Genomic DNA, 26,719 nt, shown 5'->3' with positions numbered 1-26,719 from the left:
TAGATCAAAGGCCCAAATGTTATTGCCGGCAGCCCCAATACGAAACCCGACCTCACTTCCCCATTCTCTCTCTCTCTCTCGTACTTTCATTTCCTTTCGCCGACTGTTCACCAACTGAAGTCTAGTCAAATCCACAGAAATCATCAGAGCAGCAGCAGGAAAAGGAGATGTTGAGGGACGAGTCGAGCTGCAACACCTACAACTATAGCGACGCCCTCTACTGGGACGCCCGCTACGTCCAAGAAGGTGGCTCCTTCGACTGGTACCAGCGCTACTCTTCCCTCCGCCCTTTCGTCCGCCACTTCATCCCCATCTCCTCTTCTGTTCTCATGGTCGGCTGCGGCAATGCCGGTACTCTTTCTCCACCCACCCATTTCCCGTATTCTCTTTTTCTTCCTTTCCCCTTTTGTTTTCTATATACATATATATATATATATATATATATATATATACTGACTCTCTGCTTTAACTGCTCTGTTTGGTTGCTGAGAAACTCAGAGGAAAGTACAGAAAGAAATTTGTTTGACGTGGGAATTTGACTCATTGATTGATCGTTGTGCTTGTATTCATTTATTGGGACTTTTGTTAAGAGTATTGGTTCCCGAAATCCAGTTGTTCTGATCATTCCCGTTGCACTTCAGATAATTTTTTGGTAATTTTGAGCTGGGTTTTTTTACTTATTGAGAAGTTATGGTAAAAATCAGAGAAATTGGGGTTTAGGGTTACTGCTAGTGGTTGGTTGAACATTGTCTACTCAAATTTGACCCCTTTTATTTTGGGGATTTCGGCATGAGTATGAATTCCCCAAATTAAAGTTCTGTTGTGTGTTTTCCCTCTGTTTTGTCTGATAGATATATGATTTCCATGCATTCTGTGTAGGTCATAGAATGAAAAAAGTTGCAAAGAATCATTTTCTTTCCCACTATTTAGCAAATTTGATGTTGAAAGTAATGGTGCACCGGATGCAGTTAGGGTCCCTATGCGTGGCATTGTCCCTGCCATCCGTAGGAGAAAGATTTTGATGCAACAGATATGCGGTGTCTAGCCAGAAGGCACCCTGACATCTGTAATTTCGTCATATTAAGATACTTCCTATGGTTTTGTGTACTTGTTGACTAAGGTAATGATGGAAAAATGTTCTCTTTCCCAGTTATGTCCGAGGACATGGTCAAGGATGGATATGAAGACATAATGAACATTGACGTTTCATCAGTGGCTATCAACATGATGAGAAGCAAATATGAGCACATACCTCAGCTGAAATGTATCCTTTTGGAAATCTACTTCATCAAAATCTCTAGAACTACTTTTAATTGCTTTTTTATTAGTAACTATTGGAGACTCTAGGTATGTTTCCTATATGGATTGTATAGACATGCAAATGGATGTTAGAGATATGAGTTTCTTCCCAGATGATTCGTTTGACGGTGTAATTGATAAAGGTATGAATCTATTTCTTTGTGTACTCATTTTAGAAATATACAATGTTGTGTACTAATTTTCTTTTTAACATCTTGGTAAACCTTTGTTGCTGCCATCACCTGTTGCACCTGTGGTTTGTGGTCTGTCAAAGGAACTCTTGATTCACTGATGGTATGAATCGTATGATGCATGTTGTGATGTTCTTATGACTCCTCATAGTCATTACTGGGCACACTCTGATTCTCTCGTTTGTGCTTATGTTTCTAGTGTGGCAACAATGCTCCAATTAGTGCTGTTCAAATGTTAGGGGAAGTGAGCAGGTTGTGGACTTTAAGACTCAATATACAGATGCAATTTCTTATATTACTTGACCATTTCCCAATTTCTTTTTCCATTTAAACTTTGCTAATTATAGTTTGCTTTTATATTCCTTCACCAATCCTAGTTGTTATTTTTTTCTTGTAGGCTTCTTAAACCTGGAGGGATCTATATGTTGGTAACTGTGCACCCTTAAATGAAGCTTTATATTTCTCAATGTTCTTTCTTTTATTGAAAGCTAAAAATATATGATCTGTTCTTAAACTTCTACATAGCAGATAACGTACGGTGATCCTAAAGTAAGAATGCCTCATTTGAGACGGCCAGTGTACAACTGGAAAATTTGTTTGTACATTATACGTAAGTTTATTTTCCTTTCATAATAGTCGCCTTTTTCTTGCTGTTCAAATATCTACAGTTCCCCTCATTCAGTTAGTTCTCCAAAAGTGATCTTGCTTCCACGTTATTTGAATATGTTTGATAATTGCTTGTGATTTTTAGTTAAATTTTGTTTTACGTCTCTTTCAATGACAAATGGTCATATTTTGTTAGTGAGTTTGAGGCAATTATAACACATGGTGAACATCCGTTCAAGTATAATGGTACAAGATTTTTCTTGTCCCACATCTATCTACAAATATAATGGTACAAGATTTTGGTTTATTCAGTTAGGAATTTCAGTCCAGATTGTCAGAGCTTCATATATATGTTGCTTGTGCATAGCATACATGCAAGCTGAGTATTTTTCGAGTAGTAAACTAGGATGTACCCACCTTTTCCTGGGATCTTTCTTGGATAGTCAACAAACAGTCAAACAGAGATGATAATTCTATGAATTTGCTTGTTACTTCAGTGTTTACGATTCCTTATAGAGGTGCCTTATCTAGTTTTTGTGTCCTTGTGACTATTATTTCACAGCCAGACCAGGATTCCAAACGCCTGAAGGCTGTGGTTTGTCATCAAAATCAGATCTGGAACCCGTTCCTATCACCGAGAAGGGCTTACTTCCAGCAGATTTTGTTTTGGAAGATCCAGATTGTCACTTCATATATGTGTGTAAAAAGGACGATGCGGAGCTAGTAATCCACCAACATCAGTTGACAGTTGATGACTTATAGTATCCACTTGCAGCGAAGATGGCTCGTGCCCTGTATACTAGCATTCAAGCGCGTATCATAGTCATTTGTATGGTAAGTATTGTTGTACCACCTGCTAATCGTGTTCGTCCTTGGGGTGTCTGTAAGCGAGGATTTTGTTCAGTGCATCTGCCTAGATCTTAGGCATGAAATTCTAAAACAAATGACTCAATAAAATAAAAGCCCCCATGGAAACATTGTCCTCATCTTTTGGTTTCATGTATTGTATCAGTTAGCACTAAGTGGCTACCGAGAACACTTGCAAAATAAAATTGTGATATTAGTTTTTTTTTTAAACATTTTTACTCGGTTTTTCTCAATTATGTGATGGTTGTTTATGAGGGCGAGCATTGGCGCAATGGAAATGTTGTTTCCTTGTGACCGAAAGGTCATAGGTTCGAGTCAAGGAAACCCTGTTGACTTGGAGTCGTCCTTTTACGTGATGATTATTTATCACGTATTGCATATTTTTATTTATTACAACGATACATGTACATCGAGCAGCAAGGAATGTATTTTTATTGATGTATTTTATTTTGAGTTAAGTGGAATTGGTTGGAAGTGAAGTTACGTAAAGAGGAAGGTGCAATTGGCAATTCTTGTTTATGGGTAAATGCTCTTAATAACTGTAACTCTAAACTTTTACTTAGTTAATTTGATTACTTTTAAAGGAAAACTAATAAAAAGAGTTTGAAAACTTTAAGTTTTAACGATAAGGGAAAAATAAAGGGTAAATTGAATGGTACCATGTTTGATTTTTAGTGTAAAATTATGGTTTTTCGTTAAAGTGAACAGTATCGCGGGATTTTCATTAAAACTCCCTTCCTTTTAATTTTCAGATCTATTACAAAAAAATAGTAGGTGATGAGCGTATGATTAATGTTTTTATTCTATGAAAGGATGATTAATGTTAGTTTGATGATGATTGACAACAAATGTTCACATAAACTACTTAATAAAAGTTAAACTAAATAGAACATAAAGGGGAATTTATTGGGTAGATTTACGACTAAATTAAGCTTGTTGTAAAATAAATTCTGATTATTAGGAATAGTTATTACTTATCAGTAGCAAGGATGCCCAAATGAAACTGCGGCTGTATAAATATAAAATACGTAAAAAGTTCTATATATATATAGACGCAGGCACATATATACACACACGTGTGTGTGGAAATTTATATACATGGAAATCTATAAATGTGAAAATCTAATAGGTGTTCAAAGGTGGAGTTCTGCACTGTCAAAATACTTTTCGTAGAACTAAAATTTTTCTTCTCACATGGAGGTGTTTTCTTTCGTCTGTTACAGATTGAAAAAATGAAGGTTGGTAATGTAAATAAATGACAGTTCTAGCGAAAATGAGTGAGCAAAATATAAATGTAGTTTGAACTTTAGATGATAACAATGCAGATAAGTTGAAGAGTGTTAAGACATCTTTGTCTTCTACCACAACAAAAAATTTAAAAATAGTAACGTAATTTCATAAAACAAAATTTTGCTCTTTCTTGTTTAAGCCTTGATTTTATTATCCCTAATTTTATTTTAAAAAAATCCTCTCCCTCTCTCCCCACTCTCACATGTTCTCTCTCACTTTCTTTCTCTATCCTTCAATTTTAAAAACAAAAGTAAAAAATTTCACAAACACAAAGTGTGTGGGTTTATATTAGTAACACTAATTAAAAGTGGTGAGCCACTAACTTAAGTACAATGACAAAGTAATGAACAACAACAACAATCAAATCTTATTTCACTAAGTCGGATCACCTGTATGAACTCTAAAGTAACGAAACTTTAACAAAAGAAATCGTATATGTTGTGAAGAGGCTGATAAAACTTCAAATAGTCAATCGATGACAATAACTATTGCAATTCCTTGAAAGTTAATTCCTCATGACAAATTTAACCTGTTTCGTCATCTAAAAGATTTACTGCTAAATACATAGTTTACTATATAATAGGCACTTGGACAAATTTTTTTTTAAAAAAAAAAAAAAAAAAAAAAAAAAGTAAAGAAAAGGCACTTGGACAAATTTAAAAGAAAATTCCAAGAAGAAGAATGGTTAAAACCTAAAAATTTGCATGTATGCATGATATATTTATACACATTTATTTATGAATGTTATACACTTATAAGTTATAACCCTTCTCTACCCCAAAACTATATGCAGCAAAAAAATCACTTAACCCAGAGAAGATCATCTGCAAGCCAAAAGAGTTATGAGACCTTTCCCACTTTAACCATTACTTCAAAGAAAAGAAGTGCTTTAAAAAAAAAGGGCGAAAGTGCTTCTACAAACAAACTAGGCAATGACCAATTCTCGAAAATTAGAAGTAATGCAAAAGTGCTTTTCCAAACCAACTAGCCAATTCTTATCTAGTCTAAAATTGGAAATGGCTTTACTAAATGAAACACTTAAATAGTTGAATGTAACAAAAAACTTCTAAATGTGGCAAATAGGGAAAACAAAGATAAAAATTGAGATGCCGAAAGTGGGCTCCACAACATAGGCCCAAACATAAATGTGGCAAAGGCATTAGTTATGCACTCTCTCCCTCCCAAAATAGAAAAACCACACAAAATTTCCCTCTCAAATTTTGGCAGTGGATTTACTATACCTAGGCCTAGCACCTTTTTTTTTCCTTCTAAAAGCAATATTATTTATGTTAAGAGACGGGATCGGCTAGTTATAGTAATGTGATTTAAATTTAATTATAGCGAGAATTAAATTTAAAATTTCTCATTTACAAGTAAAAAAAATATTTTCTAAATTGTAGTACCAAGTGACGTCTAGCACCAAATATAAAATTATCATAGATTATATCGAAGACGTACGAAGGTGAAGAAGAAAAAGACCACATGCAATTCACGATTTAAGTTTTGAAACGTCCAAGTGGGACCCACAAGCAAGACCGACTAAGCAGAGTTTCCATCTCAAAATAATAACGCAATAATAATAAATAAATAAATGGTAAAGAAATAAAAGTGGGACCCGTAATGCCAAATGTGGGAAAACAGAGTCATGCAACCACTCTCTAAATAGTAAACAGAGCCATGCAAACTTGCCGTTTCCAAGCTTTCGCCATTTGGGGTAAAATCGCTTTCTCTCTCCTTCTCTCTCTCTCTCTCACACCAACACCAACACACATACACGCACGCCCCTTTATCTTCTCCCCAATCTAATTTTGGCAACCCCCCTCTTTCCCAAGGAGCCAAACCCTCCGAACAACGCCTCCTAGATAGATAGAGAGAGAGAGAGAGAAAGAGAGAGAGAGAGAGAGAGAGAGAGATGGTGGGGAGAGAGAAACAGCACACACCTCTTTTGGACTTTTAGTTTTAGAGAGATAGAAAGAGAAAACCCAGAAAGATTTTGAATTGGTATTCAAGTTTTTCTGCTAAAGTTGGCTCCTTTTCTGGGTTTTTGAGCTTTTTTTTTTTTTTTTTAATTTATTTATTGTTGGAGGGGTTATTGAGAACTTGAGAGAAATAATGGGAAGGGGGAAGATTGAGATCAGAAGGATTGAGAATGCAAATAGCAGACAAGTCACATTCTCAAAGAGACGTTCTGGGCTGCTCAAAAAAGCTCAGGAATTGGCTATTCTCTGTGATGCTGAGGTTGCTGTTATTATCTTCTCCAATACTGGAAGGCTTTTTGAATTTTCCAGTGCTGGGTACGTTTCTGAATTTTTACTTTTTACTTTTTAAATTGTGGGTAAAAATTTTCCTCTTTTTTTCTTCTTCTGAATTTTTTAGGTTCATGCATGTGTTTCTGATCATGTTTCTCTGATCATTCTACTCTTTTTTTGGGAAGAGCTTTTGTCTTTGAATATGAATTTATCTGGGGGTTTTGGTTTTTCCATTTTTTACTGTTGATTTTTTTCTTTGTCTTCAGTATTTATTGTTTTTATTTTATTTTAGGGACTAGTGGATGCTACTGTTCCCCTTTTCCCTTTTTCTTATTTGGGTTTGTGTGAATGTCTAGGATGGTCATTTTATTTGTGAACTTGGGTTTTCTTTTCTTATAAATTCTTCCCTACCCTGCTGCCTATAATCTTATAATTGTTGATTTGGGGGCGATTTCTCCCATGATGTGATCTTCTTATGAACAAATTTTGAAGTGGTAGTGCAAATATTTGAGTGTATTGGTTAACATTGTCATGTTTGCAAGGTTTTTTCTGAGACTTTGAGTGGATTCTGTTCCACTTTTATGATGTTTGATCAATTGAATCAGCAATGGACCTTGGTAAGCTTACTAGTATTGTTGATGTTTCTCAACTATCAGAAAGGCCAATTTCAGCTGATAGCTCTGGTGAATTTAGTGCTTAATCTGATAGCAGAATTGAAAGAACTTCCACTTTTTCTTGAACTCCTTCAAAGTAGAAACTCCGTTGCTGTTTCGTTGTTGCTCCTTTGCGCATCTTATAAAGTGGGCAGTGGTTGATTGTAGGGATCGGAATGTCCAGATGTGTTTTTTTCTTGTCCAAGTCGAGCTACATTGTATTAAAATGGGGTATTAAATTTGAATTTAAATTTTATTGTCCTTGTTGAAATACCTGATGCAATGCTGCTGTGAGAAAGCCTTTAATTTTCCTCTAAAGATGCACTACACTCTATGTTGAGGGTGCTTCCTTCCTCGATCAGATCGATCCATCTGAAACGCTTCACTGGCAATAAGCCAGCATTTAGTAGCTCTTTAGATTAAATATGAATGAAGCAATGTTTTGGCTGATTAGCTTGTAATATGGATATTGGTTCGGATTTCCATGGAACCATGTTTGTCTTTCTGCTATATTTTAGTTTTCTGGAAATTTACCTTGTGAAGCAACTTAGAAATGTTGGGGCAAATGAAACGATGAAGTTGAAATTAACTGGCCCTGCATGTATAAAAAGAACACTAGTGTTGATGTTTATTTGTTCTTTTTGTAGTATGAAACAAACTCTTTCAAGATACAACAAGTGTTTAGATTCTTCAGAAGATGCACCAGAAGAAGGCAAGGCAGAGGTATCCATCTTAACAAGTTTATGTACTTGACACTAGTTGATCTTTTATACTGTAGCACTTAAAAATTTTAGATGCACAAATTTTTTGAATTGTTGTCTTATTTTGGTTTTTCCTGCTTTATTTTGCTTGTCCTCCTGTTGCATGTCAGTCATTTTTATGGAACTTTGACAAAGTGCAACAGATGATTGTGCAAATGTTTCATATGTTCAAAATTGTTCTTTTGTCCTAGGTAAATTATGCTAATCTCCCTTGGAGCAAGGAACTCCTACAACATTTCCAAAAATTATTCTGATCTTTGTGGATAGAGTTGGTAACACGATGAACTTTAGTAGAGTTTTGGGTTTAAGATTATGAAAGGCTCCAAGTATTGTTCTGCTTCTGGCAACAATGTTAAATTTTGCAGTAGGTTTAAAACAAAATAGTGAATATATAAAGAGTGAAGCCACATAGCTACTGTAATTTCATAAAAGGACAGAAGGCCATAGTAAACAGTACCCTGTTTTTGCACAAGTTGTTTCAACAATGCACTACATACGAAAAAGAGTACTGAAACACGATGTTCTTTTTATAAAGCTTTGGCCTGCATGGGATGATTGTTGTTGAGACATATATCCGAGCAGTACCTTCCTTGAGAATTTTGTTTGTTCGTCGTATTATATGTTTTTTCTTCCAACAACTTTGTTTTTCTCCTATTTGTAGATTCAGAAGCAAGACTCCAAGGAGCTGGATAATCTAAAGGATGAATATGCAAATCTACAAAAGAAACAGTTGTATGTATTTACTCAATTATTAGATCTAATATTTTTCGAGTTTTGGAGTCATGCATATAAGATTATTATTTTCTGATTGTGTAGAAGGCTATTGGGTAAGGAATTGACTGGTTTGAGCCTAAAAGAATTGCAGCAACTAGAACAGCAATTGAATGAAGGATTACTTGCAGTGAAGGAGAGGAAGGTACAAATTATAATTTCCACTTTTTCGTTATTTTCTTTTAAGTTATTCAGTAGGGATGTCAGATTGTATTGCAGATTAACATCTAATCATTTCTGTAATCTGTAAGGCCTAAGTAGATGTTCTAATATTTCAGGAGCAATTACTGATGGAGCAACTAGAGCAATCAAGAATACAGGTATGTGGAAGTACCAAAGCAGCACCGAGTCTTAGTTGAATCTTGAGATGTAAGTAGTGGCATTGAGCAGCAAGTTGAAGTATCAGTGTTCTAAAAAACTAATGAATAATATTCAATCCCGCAAAACATATGAGACATAGAATTTCAGTTTCGGTTTACTTAATATATTACTGTTCTAAATGAGCTACTTTTTCTTTGAATTTGAACTAAGGATACAAACAGTGATTTAAAGCAAAAGACGGATAGAAAGAGGGATAAAAATGAATAAAAACACAACATTCTGCAAATTGAAAAGGTGAAAAGAGAAGGAAGAAAGTAACTAATCTAGACCGGGAAGTTTAACATTTATAATTACTTCTGTTGTGGTTTAAAAGGTTTGGCTTCATGGTAAAAGTTGCCCCATGACCTTGCATCTTTGGCAGTGGTGTCATAAAAAGGGACAATTCAGGTTTTAATTTGTCATCTGTTTTGTTTCCCCCAGGAACAGCGTGCGGTACTTGAGAATGAAACGTTGCGCAGACAGGCAAATAACATTCTTCTTGCTATATGCAAATTTTATCAGTTTCACTTTACCTGGCCTTCGAGTGATTTTCTCTTACGCAATGTCTACTCTGGCATATTCTTACCATGTAGGTTGAGGAGCTTCGGTGTTTGTTTCCACAAACTGACCGAGCAGTCCGATCTTTTATTGAATATTATCCAGTGGAGAAAAGGAAATGCCTTGTAAACCGTGGCGTCACAAGTAGTCCTGATTTGGTCAGCAATTTTGCATTTGAGAATGGCGATTCTGACACCACCTTACAGCTGGGGTACCATTCTTTCCTTAATAACAAACTTAATTTTTCATTCTAATATCGAACTCATCCGTAATAAGTAGTCGTATGCTCAAGTGTACCATTTTTATTGCAAGGCGATGAGTAAACCGAAATATGCCCTGGTCCTGTTAAGAAAACTTCAACTTTAATTCCTTATACAATTTTTCGATTTACAAATGATTTGAAAGAAGTTTCTCAAGTGAAAATGAACTTTGCTCTCTTACTCTGTCTGTTTTACATTTACTTTATCGTTTTGCTAGGCTGCCAAGTGATGCTTATGGGAAGAGGAAAGCTCCAGAAAGAGAAGCACAATCCAACGACTCAGGGAGCCAATTAGGTCTGTAATTGTTTATGAGGTTCTCTTTTCTGTAGAATCAACAGATGCTACAGATGAAGGTGATACAATCGAGAGTGTAGTTTGTTGAAAGGTCAGTACCTTGTAAAAGAGAGTGTAGAATCGTTAGACGATGCCAAAATCATCGATGTGGTGACATAGAAGTTCCTTTCCTGGGAAGGTTTGGCGGATGAAGAGGAAAATGTCCTAGTTAGTTTTTACTATTTGGTTTGTATTTTCCTTCAGGTCAGAGAAAAGAAACAAAGGAAAATGCTTATCTGTTTTCAAAATTGCAATTTTTAGTTCCCCTTTTGTAGTTGGATCAAGATCTTTTGAGCAGCTAGAGTACTTTCTGAAGTTTCTTAATCTCAGCCATTATTTGAAATTGAAAGGTTCAAATTATGCACCAATGTTATAGAGAATACCAAACCCTTTATGGTTGCATAAAATGGCCTGCGTTTATGTGAAGTCTAAACCAACTGACGTTGAAGAATTCGCGGATGAGTTGTGCATGGTTAAGGGTGAAATGCCGCTCGAACTCAGAGCGAGCTGGTTCTCCCCGAAATGTACCAAAAACAAAGTGTCCTGTAGTTTTATTGTCTATCCGGCTTCTACATTTTCGAAAGCAAAATAAACATTGGTTCGATCATTTGAAATGCGAGTTTTAACTTTATTTTTGCAATATACAAACTCTAATTTACAAACTAAAATCAATCAAAATACAACAATGTTCTGTACACAGTAAATTATACAATTGATCTCTATTTCTTCTGCTGTTGAAGGCCATTGAGCAATTGATTTCTCCCAGCCAAAGCCTTGTCGAAGACGGAATCCACCTCCTTTCCCAAACCATCCACGAACTTCTCAAACACCTCTAATCTTCTTCTCAATTCCTCAGCTTCTGCTCCACTGTTTTTTCCAGTTCTGATTGCCGCAGCAAGACCCGCCACTGCATCATTAAGCTCCTTCACCTCCTTCAATCCACCATTTCTCTCCATTACTTCATCCGGTCTCGAATTTAACCCCGAAAGCAACGGGTCAACAATCCTTCTACTTGAATTCCTCACCTCCAAGTAAGGTTTGGGATTCCCAGCTAATCCAGACATCAAAATCCCGCCCACCCAAAATACCATTCCCTGCATAATATCCAAAGCTTGATGAATCACTGTTTCCTTGCTAGTCAAGCAACTTCCTTTCCCAACCTCTTCACTTTCTTGGAATCTGATTCCCTTGCTCAAACCCTTTGGTTGGAATTGGATTGCCTTCAGATGCTCCAAAGCCGAAGAAGGCGACGAATTCTCCACCAGGCTCAAGCCATGAGCTAGGGAAACCCTAGCCTTCCCGAGATTAGACAGAGAAGAACTGACAGAATTGCAAAGCTCCAACAAACTCAAAGAGTATTTGAGATACCTATCCACAGAAGCAGCTTCCCATCTGCTCATGGGAAAGTCTACTTCCACAACCAGCTTTGCAAAAGCACTTTGGATGATCGGCACCAGCTCATAACACTGCTGAATCCATGGAAATGATGGAATCTCTGATCCTGCAGATTTTGATGAACTCAGAGGCAACAATTTTTTTAGGGAATTTGATACATGGGTTTGGAAGGCCTCCATAGATGCCGATAAGGCAGGTTGCGACGGGTGGTGGTTGTGGTGGTGGTGATTCTCCAGCTTGGAGCAGATTTGGTTAAACTTTTGCAACAAGAAAACCATTACAATTTGCAAACTATGGTTTTGGTTTTGGAAAGTTTATGTGGCCAGTTTTTGGAAAACGAGGGCTTGTAAGATTATATGTTGTGGCGTTTGGGTTGGAAAATTCCACGTGGGGTGTTTTTGTTGGCTGAACATATAGACACAGAAATAGTGGAAAACCAGGTGTGCGTGCGCAACATAAAGGAAAGCCGAAAGTACACGGGCCATTCCGAACTGAGAAGTATAATATATTGGCGGCGGTCAAATATTCTTATCTTGTTTTGTTTGGACGTATCCTTGAAAGACACGATATGGGGCAACTGGATCCACTTGGTGTTGCCTTCAGATGCAAGCTACGTATAGGAAGGATGCAGAAATGGAGATTGACAGATTGTTCATTTTGTATTTGCCAACTGGAGCATCGGATTCAAAACCAATTGAAAATCAAGTGAAATGGTTCAACAACTTAAAACGTTAATAATGAGTTTTGTTCTCCAACGATAGATGTATTCTATACATGTTTATGTGCAAGTGATTTTATTTGTGACATGACATATGAATAACACATATTAAATGACATAAGAGCACATGTTGCTCGAGTTCTTCTTTTCTCCACCCGCACTTCTTTTATTTCATCTATTGTCTTGAATTTGAGTATTCAAAATAACAACAAAATCTTTTCCCACTAAGTGGGGTCAGCTATATGAATCTTAGAACGTCATTGCGCTCGGTTCTGTGTCATATCCTCCGTTAGATCCAAGTACTCTAAGTCTTTTCTTAGAGTCTCTTCCAAAGTCTTCCTAGGTATTCCTCTACCCCTTCAGCCCTAGACCTCTGTCCCGCAATCGCATCTTCTAACTAGAGCGTCAGTAAGCCTTCGTTGCACATGCCTAAACCACCGTAACCGATTTTCTCTCATATTTCCTTCAATTTTGGCTACTCCTACTTTATCTTGAATATCCTCATTCCTAATCTTATTCTTTCTCGTGTGCCCACACATTCAAAAAAAAAGAAAAAGAAATTAAAGGGATAGAAACAAGAGAGTGAGTGATATCGCTTTAGGAGTTGGTGTCCAGCTCATAACCAATTTGCCTTTTTTTTCTTCATGATTGCATCACTTTATAGTTCTATCTAGTATCAATTTTTTTAGGGTAAAGTACAAAAAACTACGTCAACTATGGGTCTAATGACACTTTCATACCTCATCTTTTTAAAATGACAATGTCATACCTCAACTTACGAATTTGTGACAATGTTAGAGCTCTGTCATTTTTTCTGTTAATTTATCTGTTAAGTGCTGACGTGGCTAGAAACGAGGCCCACTCACTAATCCAACTAAAAAATAATTAAATATATTTTTAAAATTAAATATTATAAAATTAAAAAATTAAGAATAAAAAAAAATTAAAATGGCCTAGGGGTGCGAGCCTCCTCTTTCCTCTACTCGCACCAACCTTCTTCTTCTGTTCGACAAACCCCAAACTCTTCCCCGTCCCCCCAACCTTCCCCAACCCACCCCCATCCCCCACCTCTTCCCTTCCCCAACCTCTTCCCGTCCCTTTCGAACCCAAACCCTAACCCTAATTCCCCATTTTCAAACAGAAAACTCTAACCTTCCCCACACATCCCCCCAACCTTCCTCCACCACCCTTACTCTCTCTCTCTCTCTCTCTCTCTCTCTCCTCTCTCTCCCTGGGCTACCTACAACTCTTCCCCCATCCACCAACACCTCAACAACAACGCCACCCAGAACGACGTCGTCCGAAGCCAAACCACCCCAAAGCAGAAACCCAAATCCAAGCCCGCCGAAGTTGAGAAGAAGATAATAATGGAGTACACGCCATCACCCAGAGTCTCTTCTCTCTCCAACGTCTCGAATCATCCCCTTCCCGGAAGCCGATGACGAGGATGACGAAGACGACGCCATCGCATACCTCGAGATCGACGACGTCCAAGAGTTCCAAGCTTTTTCGTCAATCCCAACTCTTCATATTCTGATATCAACGGCAGAGATTTTAAAGCCAATAATAATGTACAGGTGCAGATTTTGCCCGAATCTGCTTTGCTCTCTTCGGGTCAGGGCTCCAGCACTTATGCCGTGGTGTTTCAAGGAAGGGGTCGGGGAATCCGACGACGGGTTTTTGGTGGTGGAGAATCCGAGCTTCGGAATTCCCGACGACATGAGGCACAGTAGCTTCATGAGGGGGGATAGGGAGTTTGTGTCATTGGGGAGAAAAAGTGTCGACCTTTCGTCAATTTCTGGGCCACCGAAGAGAGAGAGATGAGAGAGATGATGGTGGATAAAGGTTGGGGGGGACAGGTGGGAAAGGTAGGAAGGGTTTCTGGGTTTTGGGGATACTGCTGTCCAGAGAGAGAGAAGAGAGAAAGGTGAGAGAGGAGAAAGGCGTGAGAAAGAGGAGAGAGAGATGGTGGATCCCACAAATTTATATAAAAAAATAATTTTATTTTTAATTTCATAATATTTAATTATTAAAAATATATCTAATTATTTTTTAATCTAGTTGGACTAAGGAGTGGAGCTCATCTTAAGCCACGTCAACACTTAACAAAAAAATTAACAGAAAAACTGACGGATGTCTGATATTGACACAAATTCGTAAATTGAGGTATGACATTGTCATTTTAAAAAAATAAGGTATGAAAGTGTTATGACACCAATAATTGAGGTAATTTTTTGTACTTTACCCATTTTTTTACGATTGATTTTTCTAGTGTAAAGTCTAAACCCAAGTTACAACTCAAATATCTAAAAAAAAAAGACATGGTTTTTGACCAAATAAAAGCTCAAAACACATGGAATAGGATCCTCTCCGTTCTTTTACATCTGAACCCTTTAATGATGTCCGTTCAGCTGAAAATCGAACGAATTATTTCATGTTCACCTTCACCTTATTTAGTTCATCTTCTTTCATCTGCACTTGTTCTGATCATTGTCTTTTATTTTCTTCCCTGTTCACCTTCTCCTTCTCCTGTCCATCTTCTTCCCTCTTTTCCATCTCTCTCTCTCTAGCTTCAGAGTTAAAGAATTCGGAGGATTCAGATAAGAGGATTCCGGAGAGAATCCTATTTCAAAAGACAGTAGAATAGTAGAATAGAATCCTATTCTTGTTTTCCACTCTCTCGTAAGAAAAAGCAAATTTTCAGCCCTTTACAGATTCGACAGAAATAGTAGTTTTGGATAAAGCCATGGGTGAATAATATCCATTGAGTCCTTGTCCTGAAAAGCAAAAGAAATTGGGAGGTGGACCGTGGAGCACATTGGTTCCTATGCTTTTATTGGTCCAAGTTGCAGCAGCAGCACATTGGATTATTAGCCAGTAACTTAAACAATAATATGTTAACTATAATGTTAAACATTTCTTTATCAACGTTATTGCTTTGTCTCAACAGGTCCTCTCCAATTTTTTATTGCCAATATCTATCTGGTAAGGTATAAATATTCATATGATGTTGACACTTTACACGAAACAGTTGCCGACTTTCCTTTAGTTAGCTGTTTTTTAAAATATGACGTCTTGAGTTGAACTTCATTCGCTGTCCGTGTTACCCCGTAGTATGGTAGAATTTTTGTACTGGTGTTTGTAGAAATTCACGTTTCGCTCATTTGTTTTTAATGGTAAGGGACTTTCTTGGGTACTCGGAAGTAATGGGTACTTCAAGTGTTTTAACTATTAGATTTTTGTTTAAAATTTTAAATTTCAAACTCTAACGGTTAAACATTCGAAATACCGGTACTTCGAAATAGAGCTGATAAGATGAATTCAACTCGTCAACACGACCTAATTCGCTCACAAAATTTTAACTAACGGGTTTGGATTGTTCATGCTTTGGTTTGTGGGGGTTCTGTTGGTGAGGCCATGATCCAAATGGCTGACACGTTAACAGGACAAGTCATTTCGAGTTCAAATATTTCCACCCATAAGCTTAATGTGTTGAGTTTGGTGATCCATTAAAAAAACTAGTTCGTGATTAGTCCAATCATTTATCATATCTACTCTGAAACATCCTAAAATTTTTGCTAATGTTTAATAGAAAAACTCTAAGGAGACTCTCATGATGATGAATTCCTTGACAACGAGGAATAGAAATTAGTCGTTCCATGCCTGCTGGCCAGATCCGACCCAAGAAATGCACATCAAAAGTGAACGTTTAAGTTGCACACTATAACAAGAGCCGTTATATTGTTTGTTGTAACCGGATCTAACAACTCTTGTTTCATGTGCACTTTAGATGTGCATTGGAGAAAACACACAAATGCTAAAGCTAAAACTTCTTCTCTTCCTGTAAAATGTTTATGAACAAAATTCAAATATGGAAGCGCCGACTGAAATTACAAACAAATGAAGGAATTTACTACAGCCCAGGTACGCCCGAGACTGCCCCAGTACACCCCTGTTCAATAAATTGGAAGCACTACCCCATTACCTAAGAGTCAACTTCTCAGTGGCTTGGCCTTGCGTATGTGACCCATACTATTAACAAGATCTTTCCGGGTACATACAGGGAACACGTTGATGTTCTTGAGCACTTTCAGCCGCCATAATACATATGGGAAACTAAGCTGGTCACGAGAAGTGAATCGAACCACCTCGTTGAACCAGAGGCACATAAACATATTAGTCAAGAGTGTATGCTCCCTCACAATAACAGATGCTTCAGATAAAGCTGCACAGGTTAACGATGCAATGGTTCAGTATAGGAACAAAATTCAAGACAATGAGATCACCGGCTTCTAGATCCTGTAGTTTTAAGGATGGTTATTTCTTAATTCAAGACAATAAGCTTGGTGGCAGCAGACTGCAAGGAAGGGGATCATAACACACTTTAAACACTAATTGTGAAAATATGAATCTGACGTAGACTGATGTGGAGCGGACTGGCTGCTGGCATCCGTGTATGAGTATGATGCGCAGAGGAGCAAGTCAAAATATGCAGAATTAAAGCAATCGACAGACTGGTTTTAAATTCCAAACAGATTGACAAGAAAACATGAATAAACAGATTGATTTTAAATTTCGACTTTTCTTCTCAAAGTCAAATTTTCAGATATTTACACTCAGTAAAACCCAGGAGTACATCACCTTTCATGAAGAATTAAGGCAAGCAATAATGCATGCAGTAGGCTTAACTACTCCTACTTTGTACTCAACAAAGAAGTAACGGAATTCAAGAATTGCTACTCAAAGAATTAAGAATTGCTACAATCATGACATAAATAGCAATATTTCATAAGAGAGATCAAGCCGGAACATTTCATAAGAGAGATCTAGCCGGAACAAGTGAAAGAAAAAGAAGCATACCCTTCTTTCCGTTGAACCTCTTGTCTTCTGGCAAGCCATCATGTCGGTATTGAGTCAACTGCACCTCAACTTCTTCTGGTTTGGCCTTGTTTTTTTTTACAACAGCCTTCGCCTCATCATAAACGCTACTCCGTGCTCCATGTTCTGAGATCGCAAGTACAGAATTTGAACGCCAAAGCAGGGCTTCGAGCACACCTAAAGGGTCCCTCCTAAATTGGGACTTTGAGTCTACCCAAATGGAATACTTTGCATGAGGAAAAAGACGATGGGGCAACATCTAACACCAGAAAAAAAATATACGAAGTCTCAGAGAAATATCCACTTACACCTATTTGTGGTATGTGCCTAGCACTTGTAACAGAAATTTTGATATTTGACATTCAGCTTAAACCTACTATATCATGAATAACAGATCCAGCACCCCTGTGACTAATATTCTTCTGCTTAAATTATCATATTTTACTTTATTAATGTAATTACAGAAAATAGATTCCATGTTGCAATAGCCTTCATGAATCATGAAAACAAAAATGTTTGGAAAAATAAAAAAGTAAAGAAAATGACAGATGACAAAAGATAGCAACATGATCAGGATAAAATTTTCAAACTGAATTAAACAAACTAAATGAAAATAGAGGAAAAGATAACAATTTAACCAAACTTTGAAAGTTGTTACCTTTGGGATCTTTCCATTTAACCTTTGGTCCGTAAAGGGAAGATCTTTAACAACCACAACACGCCATTTCCCAACAAATCCATCCCCATCAATTCTACGTTCAGCCGCTTCCTGTGTACTTAGAGTAATATCATCCCAAAAAGCAACATAGCAAACCTGCATTCAATCAATACCTCATAAGAGTATAGAACTTCTACCACTAATTAGTAATATTTGACTGAAAGACAAAAACCTTTCGAAGTGAAGCCTCTGACATTCCAATAGGCTGATAAAGATCATCTCCACCACCAAATGCACATGTGGACACTACAACCTTGCAACTATTCATGTACTCCTTGTCTGCATTTGAGATTTTAAACCCTCCATTTTCACTGTAGAAACCACAGTTCATAGTAACAGTTTCATTTACCTGTGAGCAACAAGTTTCTAACTATATGAACACTGCCTCATGGTACACATTATTATTATTATCTTTGTTTAAAATCGGGCACAAAGTAAAAACCTCGATGTGTTTCGCAATGAAAATAGCATCTACATGAAAACCCAAAGAAATTAGATGCCTCTTAAAACTTGTCCTTTAACATGACAAAGACCAAATAAAATACTAAACCTGTTCAAAGGTTAAAACAAAAATGCAGCTTATTACCTTAAACGATTTCTCCCTCTGATCTAGTGTTTGAGTTCCAGTAAATGAATTAAATCTTGTGGCCTCTGGTTGCTCTTGAGAAAGACTGTTGTTCCCTCCTAAAAGCAAAGTGTCATTCTCTGATCTGTATAATACTTTCTTAACAGGACTATCGGACTCTTCACGCACAGGAATTTCGAGTTGCTCAAGTTCTTCAGGAGATAGAATGTCCAAACAACCTACATTATCCACAAACTTTCGGCACACATCAAAATGTTTCAATATTCCAATTCTAACAAGAATAAACTTTTCCACCTACAGTATGCACAACCCAATTATCAGTAACGCTAAAGAAACAACAAAACAATCTCTCCGAATCGTAAACTGATAAGGGTATCAAGCAATGCATGATAAATGATAATCGACTTTTGCGCAGTCACGTTAATCTAACAGGCACAATTCTAGCTCACAGTAATTGAAATTTACAACTTCATTAGAAACTAAGCAACTTGTAACACTATGTAGATTGCAAAATTGTTTCTTTATATTCTTAAAAAAATAAAAAAAAGTAAAGATCTTTAACTCGTTGTTCACAAAATTCCGATTACCCATTTTTCAATTTCATCCAAAACGTATGGAAATTAAGCAAGAATTGAACTTACGTTGTCTAACGCCTCCAACAACCCGAGTCGTACGATCAAGCCGATTCAAATTCGCATCCGAGTTCTTCTCCAAACTCGGGTTCTTCACCGTATTGCGTTCCGACTCAACCAAACTCGGCTTCTTGCCGATCCTGGAAGCCTCGAACAAAAACAACCCGAGGGCTGGAAGAAAAATGAGAAGCGCCCAGTACCTGACGAGCTTTCTAGCGATTCGGTGCTTGAGTCGTTGGCCGAGTTTCTTGCGCTTTCTTCGAACTCGGACTCTCATCCGGCCGAGCTCGTCCGCTTCGTCGTCGGAGACTGAGATTGATATGCTGTTGTTGTTAAACATTGACAATGGCTGCTTCGATCGCGGGAATTGATATCAATGATTATAATTTGGAAGTGGATATGGGGAAATTACGGGTTTATTAGATCAGATTTTTCAAAGTGTGACCTTTTTCCTGCTGTGAAGTTTCTCAACGTTGGACACCATGAACTGACGGAATCGATTTTTCACGTTATTTCTTTGGTAATTTTCTTTTTATTGTTATTATTATTTTTTTAATTACCATTGAGGAGTGTATTTGTACTGAAGGTTCAAAATTATTACAATAATTTAAGGTAAGAGTTTCAATCTCGATGAAGGAAAAATTTGTGAAAACAAGTTTGTTTGAGCAACATCTATGCATGCAATTAACAATTAAAGGCGGAATCATGCTTGTATGCACTCAAAAACAAAATTTTACCCATGAAATTCAAGGCCTAGTAGTTGTGCTGAACCAAGACTCAACTCAAATCTTAAAGAAAAGAGTTGAAAAACTTTTATACCTTTGAAACACCTTTTTGCTTAGCAAAGGATATTCACTCATGCGAGGACCTTCTTTCCTTAATCTCCTTGCTTCATGGCTCCATGGATATGGATGGAGGAACTTTGTTTCTTGACTCCATGACTTCTTGGATACGGATGAAAGAATGGATTCTTCAAGTTCCCAAGAAAAGGAACCTCTAAGTTTCCACACCAAGGAGAGCATTAAAGAAGATATGAGTGACCTAGGAAGAAATGGATGCTAGTATTTGCTTCCTAGGGTGGTCGGCCTCCTAAGAGAAGAGAGAGGTTTTTTTTTTGTGTTTTTCTCTTTTCTCTCTAGAAAACCCTTATGAGGGAAATATTTTATAATTTCCTTTCTATAGCCACTTACATTGAGTGGCATAATTAAAATTAAAACCAACTATTCCTCACACTCTCGCCAACCATGTGGGTTCATTGGGCTTTCATGCCCTTTATGTTTTCAAATTGTCATACAACTTGAGTTATTAGACTTAACATTCGAAACCCGTTGGGCCTTGAGACCCAAAACTAACCCAATGTCTAAAACAAACTTATTTGTTTGATTAATTAACATATTAATTAATCCTAACCATAAATAATTAAACCATTTAATTATCCTTACTTATCTTCGTTGTTTCTTCAATCTCTACCTTACACGGTATACGATCCATTAGGTTCCTTTTAGCAAGACAGTGAGCGATTAGAACTCTTCAAATCGATTGTGAATTGAAACTTACTTTCAATTCTCCCTTTAATGATTATACACCTTTAGGGCTTCCATAAACCATGAGTGACACCTAGCAGTATGTCATGGCTACCCAAGCTAATCAAAAGAGGTGGATAACCTATTCAGTTTGGGACTACAATGCAATACGGTATTTCTCTAATATAATATTATGGACCACATTGTTTGATTTGATAGTTTATTCATGTCTATTATCCAATGTTATTCTCTTACTTATATGATTACCTTGAATATGATTTGGAAAGACTTCCTAAATCTCATTCATACTCTGGTCAGAGATTCTTAATCATATCATAGATTATTCTCCCTCAAACGGTTTGAATGTTAGAGATCCCTTGTTGTGCATTCACTTGTCTCCATGAGTAAGTGGCTTAACCCTAACTATGTCGTGGACACCCTTTGACGGAGTGACTTTGACATAGTCAAAGATCAAGTACCTAACCACAAGGCAACTACGATGCATCAGGTCAAATGACTACTTTGCATTATCTCAACCATAAGTTTTCATGTGATATGAGTATGAGAACTCCTTGTTGATTGTGTTCATTAGATACATTCTCTATTGAGTACCTACATGCTTGTCTTGGTGTCAGTCACACCAATGACTTGAGACCAGTCACTCTCTCTAAGATAAGACATAGCACGTACTGATCTTAACAGACTGCCAATGGCCAATTGGCAATCTTATGATCAGGAACGTTTAGGATATGTATACGAAAGAGAATGGTCTCATGAATCTAACTTCTTTAGATCACATTCTTCCAATTACATATTCCTTGGACTTATCGTTTTAAGTATATAACATTTATATGAGATGACTTTAAACAATAATCTTTGCCTTTTATATTAAACTAGATTAGTTTAACATGTGAAATGTCTGTAAAGTATCATCATATGATTAACTTTAGGGCACATTTCCAACACCCGGAATGAATACTCAAATGATCAAAAGTTTAATTTGTTTTAAAAGTACATAGTTTTTCAATTTGGAATGTATTTACACTATTTTAAGCATTAATGAGATAAAAAGAGCGTGCGTTTGACACGCTTTGGAACTTAAACAAATAAACACATATAATATGCTAATAAGACATTAAGAATGAGTATTCAAAAGATCAAAAGCTTATTTGGTGTCAAAAGTAGACAGTTTTTCTATTTAGAGTGTATTTGCACTGTTTTAAGCATTCATGGAATAAAACAAGCATGCGTTTGACACATTTTGACACTTAAGCAAATAAATTCATATAATACGCTAATAATATATTAAGAATGCATCTATTATGATATTAGACTGCATGCATCTATTTTTTTTTAGTAATCACGTGCCAGAGTAACGATGTCTCGATATAACCAAAATATTGGCAGCCGTTGTAAAAAAATATTAATTGTATTTTAGTTATATTTTTTATTATTTAACAGTTTTTTTTTTTCAAAAATGACAAAATGATTCATGACAGAAAAACTCAAGAACAGTCTATCAATTTTAAATCTTAGGAACCCAAAATAATGAATTACATCAATCTCATAAATTATTTTGATTAAAAAAACCTATTTTTATTTATATCGGCGTGACTTTATACAAAATCTCATTTTAACCTTTCCATTCTATTATGTTGCATATTATTTCTTCGCAATTGTGATATTCTTTTGTTTCGCACTTTACTATATTACGTGAAGTGACTTGAGTAAAACAATAATTTCATTGACGTGGCATGAGCTATTGGGTCGTTTCAATAGTGAATATAGGAATAAGTTAAGAAGTTCTAATATTTAGGTACTCATTAGTAAATATTTTATATATTTACTTTTTATTTTGATTCAATAATATTTTAACATATATTTTATTATTTTTAAAAAATATAATAAACATGTAAATTAATTTTTTTTATCTTTTAAAAAACAAAGAACATAATCACTTAGTACTACAATCTGGTAATATTCTTATTCACTTGTGATTATCTCCAAATACAAATTTAAATCACATTATTAATAGCTCATTAGAAGGCTTAGCCCACCTCCCCATCCGTAAATAATATCGTTAGTTAAAAAAAAGGTAAATTACATTTTACCCCCTCAAGTTTAAGGTCTATTACAATCTCATATAACATTTTCAAAAAATTTCACTATCATACCTCACGTACTATTTTATTTCAATATAATACATTCGTTGCATTTTTCATTCATTGATCTGTTAAGAACTGACGTGAGTGGTGACTGTCACATTTGTATCATGTGGCTGCCAAATTTCTACGTGACTGTCACGTGCATTAAAAATATTATAATATTAACCAAAAAAAAAAAAAAAAAAACAACCGAGAACCCCCCCTCCCCTCCCCGGCGACCCTTCTCCCTCTCCTCCACTCTCTTCACCTCCCCTCCCTTCTCTCTCCCTAGAGACCCACCAACCCATCCATCCTCGTTCGTCGTCTGTCCCCTTTTCCCCCTCCGTTTGTTCCCCTCCCTTCCCAACCAAAACCACAACCCACTCCCCCACCGCCACCCCGATCCGACCCATTTCAACTCATCCCTCACCTCTCCACCTTCACCTCTCTGGTCCTATTTGACCTGCCCACAACGAGGATAATCCTAATCTCACAGTCCGAGCCCATTGTTCTTGAATCTGGTTTATATTTCCAGTTTTTTATTTATTTTTTGGTTGGGTTCCCACCGAATTGGGTTTTTTATTTGGGATTGTTTGAAATGGGGTTTTTGATATGGGTTTGATTTGGACTCTTACCTTCACCGGCCTCCATTTTTTTTTTTTTTTTTTTTTTTTTGGGATTACGGTTGGGTGCAGGTTGATATGGGGAGAGAGAAGGGAGGGGAGGTGAAGAGAGTGGAAGATGACGAGAGTTATTAGTTACCTTTTATGTTGCTTAAAGTCAACTATAGGCTTGTATATATCTTGTATCAATATGCTAAGCATATTAAGATTTTGATCACGGAAATAAACAGTTTCTCCCTACCAAACCCTAAACCCTACTATCTCTTGCGGTGGAGGTGTGGTGGAGTTGGGGAGAGGGGGGGGGGCGTGGTTGCAGGGGAGGTAGGGTGGGATGGGAGGGTTGCGGGGGAGGTGGGAGTGGGGTGTTCATTTGTTTTGGTGGGAGGGTTGCAGGGTAGGTGGGAGTGGGGTGGGATGCGGTGGGTTTCTGTGTTCATTTGTTTCGGTGGGAGGGTTGCAGGGTAGGTGGGAGTGGGGTGGGATGCGGTGGGTTTCTGTGTTCGTTCGTTTGTTTTTATTTTTTTTATTTTTTATTTTTTTTTAAATAGGATAAATTATTATAAAAATTATTTTTTTAATTAGTAACTTTTAATTTTCTCGATAGTTCTGAATGGCACAGCACCGATCTGGCAGCTCCACAACAACTCTGTATAACAGGGGGCTTGCAAGGTCACTAATCTTCACATCGATCTAACTCATATAATATATTTCAAATAGAAAGATGGAGCCTTCCATGCGTTTGTTTTCGACTGCCTTCGTCTTTGTTCTTCTTTTGGTGGCCACAGGTAACCTAAATATATGCATATTCTTCTCCAGCTAAATTGCCTCTTGTTAACATATTAATTTCGGACTGTTTAATAACCATAATTGGCAGGGATGATGGGACCAATGCTTGCGGAGGGTAGGACCTGTGAGGCTCACAGCCGCAAGTTCAAGGGAACCTGCCTGGGTAAAAGCAACTGTGCATCTGTTTGCCAGACTGAGGGCTTCCATGGAGGCCATTGTCGTGGCTTTCGCCGCAGATGCTTCTGCACTAAACATTGTTAATTAGCTATTAATTAATGATGAGATGATCATCATTAATCATACATGTATGATATATATGTGTGACATGATGAAATAATCGCTTAATTATCATTCCGTGCATGGATACCTACGTACGTGCATGCTTGTGTGCTACTAGAATAAATTAATAACCCAATCTTTCACAGTTGGGTTATCATTAATTGTTCTTTTGTTCTTGTTTATTAAGAAAAACTATCACCGCGTGAGTTACTCTGTAATCTCTTATGGATATGTTCATTTTATGTAACTTCCATATTTCAGAACAACGTCTTTGTAATACCCTACCGTTTGCAACTGTACCAGGATCACGGTTTATCACACTAAGTGAAATAATACAATTGGTTGATCTCAAAAAAAAAAAAAAAATTCAATCAATTGTATTATGAAACTTAGTGTACCGAATCTTGTTCTTCACACACTGAAAATTTTCTCCCATGTAGATGCAAAATGAGGACATTATTTTGACCTTATTTTATAAGAATGAGGCAAAGGTCATTGGCCTGCCACGTCTCTAAGAGATGAGGTTAGAAAAGAGGTAAATTTTACATGTTCCCACAAAGCTTCAGTACTAATTCTACATGTTTGTTTTACCATTGAAATAATTTAGGGTTTGCATAACTTTATGACAATGGTTGCTGGTTTGGCTCATTTTTTTTATTTTGCACACCTATTTTAATTATGGCCTTTGGTCAGAAATTATTTTCTAGACAATTTTTTTTAATGACCTAGCCAACCTTAATAAGAGTGTAACATCAAGATTGGTGTCACGTTAGTTGGTATGTAACAAGATTGGCGGATCTAAACTTCTGGCCCTTGTGCTACTACCGGTAGTGCTTGTGGTAATCAATTTAGAGAGTACTTGTCTCCTTCTCTCTCGTACTAAATAATGAATTAAATTTTCTCCAACAATCTTACTGGTTATGATTTTGGAGATGGCTAAACCCTAAACTATAAAGCCTAACTAGCTGTAACATGTTCATGATCAAGTTAAATGATGAGTCTGATGACTACCATTGGAGCAGCGAAGAAAAGAAGCATTTTTCACAGCACTGTAAAACTTGGATTAATTGCCGTCATGTGGGGAAAAAGGACAGAGAGACATGCCACTGCAGCAAGTACTGACTATTCATTCATTTGAGCACAGAAAAATGCATGGCTCCTATTGCTTCCCTCTTTCTTTGTCGTCGTTTTACTTGTGAACGGCATGGCCCAATCACATCAGTAATAATGCTTAGCACATGCACATATCTTATCTTCTCAATCTCCAGTCTATATAAGGGCTATTATGTTACGACTATAGATACATATAAATTATATAAAATGGAGCGTACCATGCGTTTATTTCCAACCGCCTTCGTCTTCCTGCTGCTTTTGGTGGCCACCGGTAATATTTCTTTTCCCTCGATCTTGTTAACAACTTCGTCGCTAATATATATTATTACGATTTTAAGCATGCATGTTAACCGTTTATTGTTTGGAATAATTGTTTAAAGGGACGATGGTTGCTGAGGGTAGGACCTGCGAGTCTCAGAGTAACCGCTTCAAAGGAACCTGCGCGAGTAAAAGTAACTGTGCTGCTGTTTGCCAAACTGAGGGCTTCCCCGGAGGCAATTGTCGTGGCTTACGCCGTAGATGCTTTTGCACTAAACATTGTTAATTAGCTAATTAATTAAGCTAGTGATGAGCTGATCACTTATCACTTAATTATCAGTGGATGCATGGACGTAGGTACTTTGATACGAGTGTGGAACTAGCTAGAATAAGTTAATGGCCTTCACAGTTGGGTTGTTAACATCGTATCCCTATTATGGTTCTTAGTGTTCTTGTTTGTTAAGTACCACCGTCGTGAGTTATTTCGTAATGCCGTACTATGTACGAATTTCAGTATTTTTAATGCCCTTCCTTTGAAATGCAATTAATCATCAGTTCCTCAAGAGTTCTGCTTTAACTTCATTTTATTAGGCTTAGCCAAATTAACTAAAGCAACATAATCTTCCTCTACACCTAATGTTCAAATCATGATCTATAATTTAGGTTAATTTGGTATAGACATAGTAAAACTTGTGTAAAAACAATCATTTTGTTTAAAGGATATGGTCATTTTAAGTGAGATATATGTCGCTTCATTTACGTATAAAAATGTGAATAATAAGTCAAATGTGCCTAAAATTCAAATATTCGTTTAAGAGTAAAAGTTAAAATTCAAATATTCCTTTTTTTATTTTTTGAGATTAAGTTT

At 36.7% G+C, this 26,719-nt stretch overlaps 5 protein-coding genes across 6 annotated transcripts; 3 read left to right on the top strand and 2 right to left on the bottom strand.

The window, feature by feature from the left end:
* The first annotated feature begins 148 nt into the window (after positions 1-148).
* Positions 149-3,138, top strand: LOC137747224 (uncharacterized). 2 transcript variants are annotated; one of them, XM_068487295.1, is made up of 8 exons: positions 149-351; positions 1,151-1,264; positions 1,374-1,442; positions 1,574-1,593; positions 1,690-1,742; positions 1,888-1,918; positions 2,019-2,100; positions 2,659-3,138. In XM_068487295.1, exons 1-8 carry the CDS (start codon positions 168-170, stop codon positions 2,856-2,858), a joined length of 753 nt encoding a protein of 250 aa, XP_068343396.1. In that variant the 5' UTR covers positions 149-167; the 3' UTR covers positions 2,859-3,138. The 2 variants fall into 2 exon arrangements, with proteins under 2 accessions (XP_068343396.1, XP_068343395.1); XM_068487294.1 differs by having other exon boundaries at positions 2,016-2,100.
* Positions 3,139-6,135: 2,997 nt separating this feature from the next.
* On the top strand, positions 6,136-10,536 carry LOC137748938 (agamous-like MADS-box protein AGL15). Its single transcript, XM_068489129.1, has 8 exons — positions 6,136-6,547; positions 7,803-7,878; positions 8,578-8,648; positions 8,733-8,832; positions 8,966-9,007; positions 9,489-9,530; positions 9,641-9,816; positions 10,083-10,536. The coding sequence occupies exons 1-8, from the start codon at positions 6,366-6,368 to the stop codon at positions 10,165-10,167; spliced, it is 774 nt and encodes a 257-aa protein (XP_068345230.1). The 5' UTR covers positions 6,136-6,365; the 3' UTR covers positions 10,168-10,536.
* A 381-nt stretch (positions 10,537-10,917) lies between these two features.
* On the bottom strand, positions 10,918-11,871 carry LOC137748082 (protein BPS1, chloroplastic-like). Its single transcript, XM_068488174.1, has one exon. It carries the CDS (start codon positions 11,869-11,871, stop codon positions 10,918-10,920), a length of 954 nt encoding a protein of 317 aa, XP_068344275.1.
* Positions 11,872-16,071: 4,200 nt separating this feature from the next.
* On the bottom strand, positions 16,072-19,582 carry LOC137748577 (probable hexosyltransferase MUCI70). The gene is made up of 6 exons (XM_068488746.1): positions 19,135-19,582; positions 18,494-18,711; positions 18,080-18,256; positions 17,848-18,003; positions 17,172-17,448; positions 16,072-16,536 (listed from the first exon to the last, which is right to left on the bottom strand). The coding sequence occupies exons 1-6, from the start codon at positions 19,463-19,465 to the stop codon at positions 16,304-16,306; spliced, it is 1,392 nt and encodes a 463-aa protein (XP_068344847.1). The 5' UTR covers positions 19,466-19,582; the 3' UTR covers positions 16,072-16,303.
* A 4,497-nt stretch (positions 19,583-24,079) lies between these two features.
* On the top strand, positions 24,080-24,767 carry LOC137746447 (defensin Ec-AMP-D2-like). The gene is made up of 2 exons (XM_068486462.1): positions 24,080-24,200; positions 24,290-24,767. The coding sequence occupies exons 1-2, from the start codon at positions 24,137-24,139 to the stop codon at positions 24,460-24,462; spliced, it is 237 nt and encodes a 78-aa protein (XP_068342563.1). The 5' UTR covers positions 24,080-24,136; the 3' UTR covers positions 24,463-24,767.
* The last annotated feature ends 1,952 nt before the right edge of the window (positions 24,768-26,719 follow it).

Source organism: Pyrus communis, chromosome 10 (genome assembly GCF_963583255.1).
Source record: "Pyrus communis chromosome 10, drPyrComm1.1, whole genome shotgun sequence".
Classification (NCBI taxonomy): Eukaryota; Viridiplantae; Streptophyta; class Magnoliopsida; order Rosales; family Rosaceae; genus Pyrus; species Pyrus communis.
This window is presented reverse-complemented; position numbering and strand designations above follow the sequence as displayed.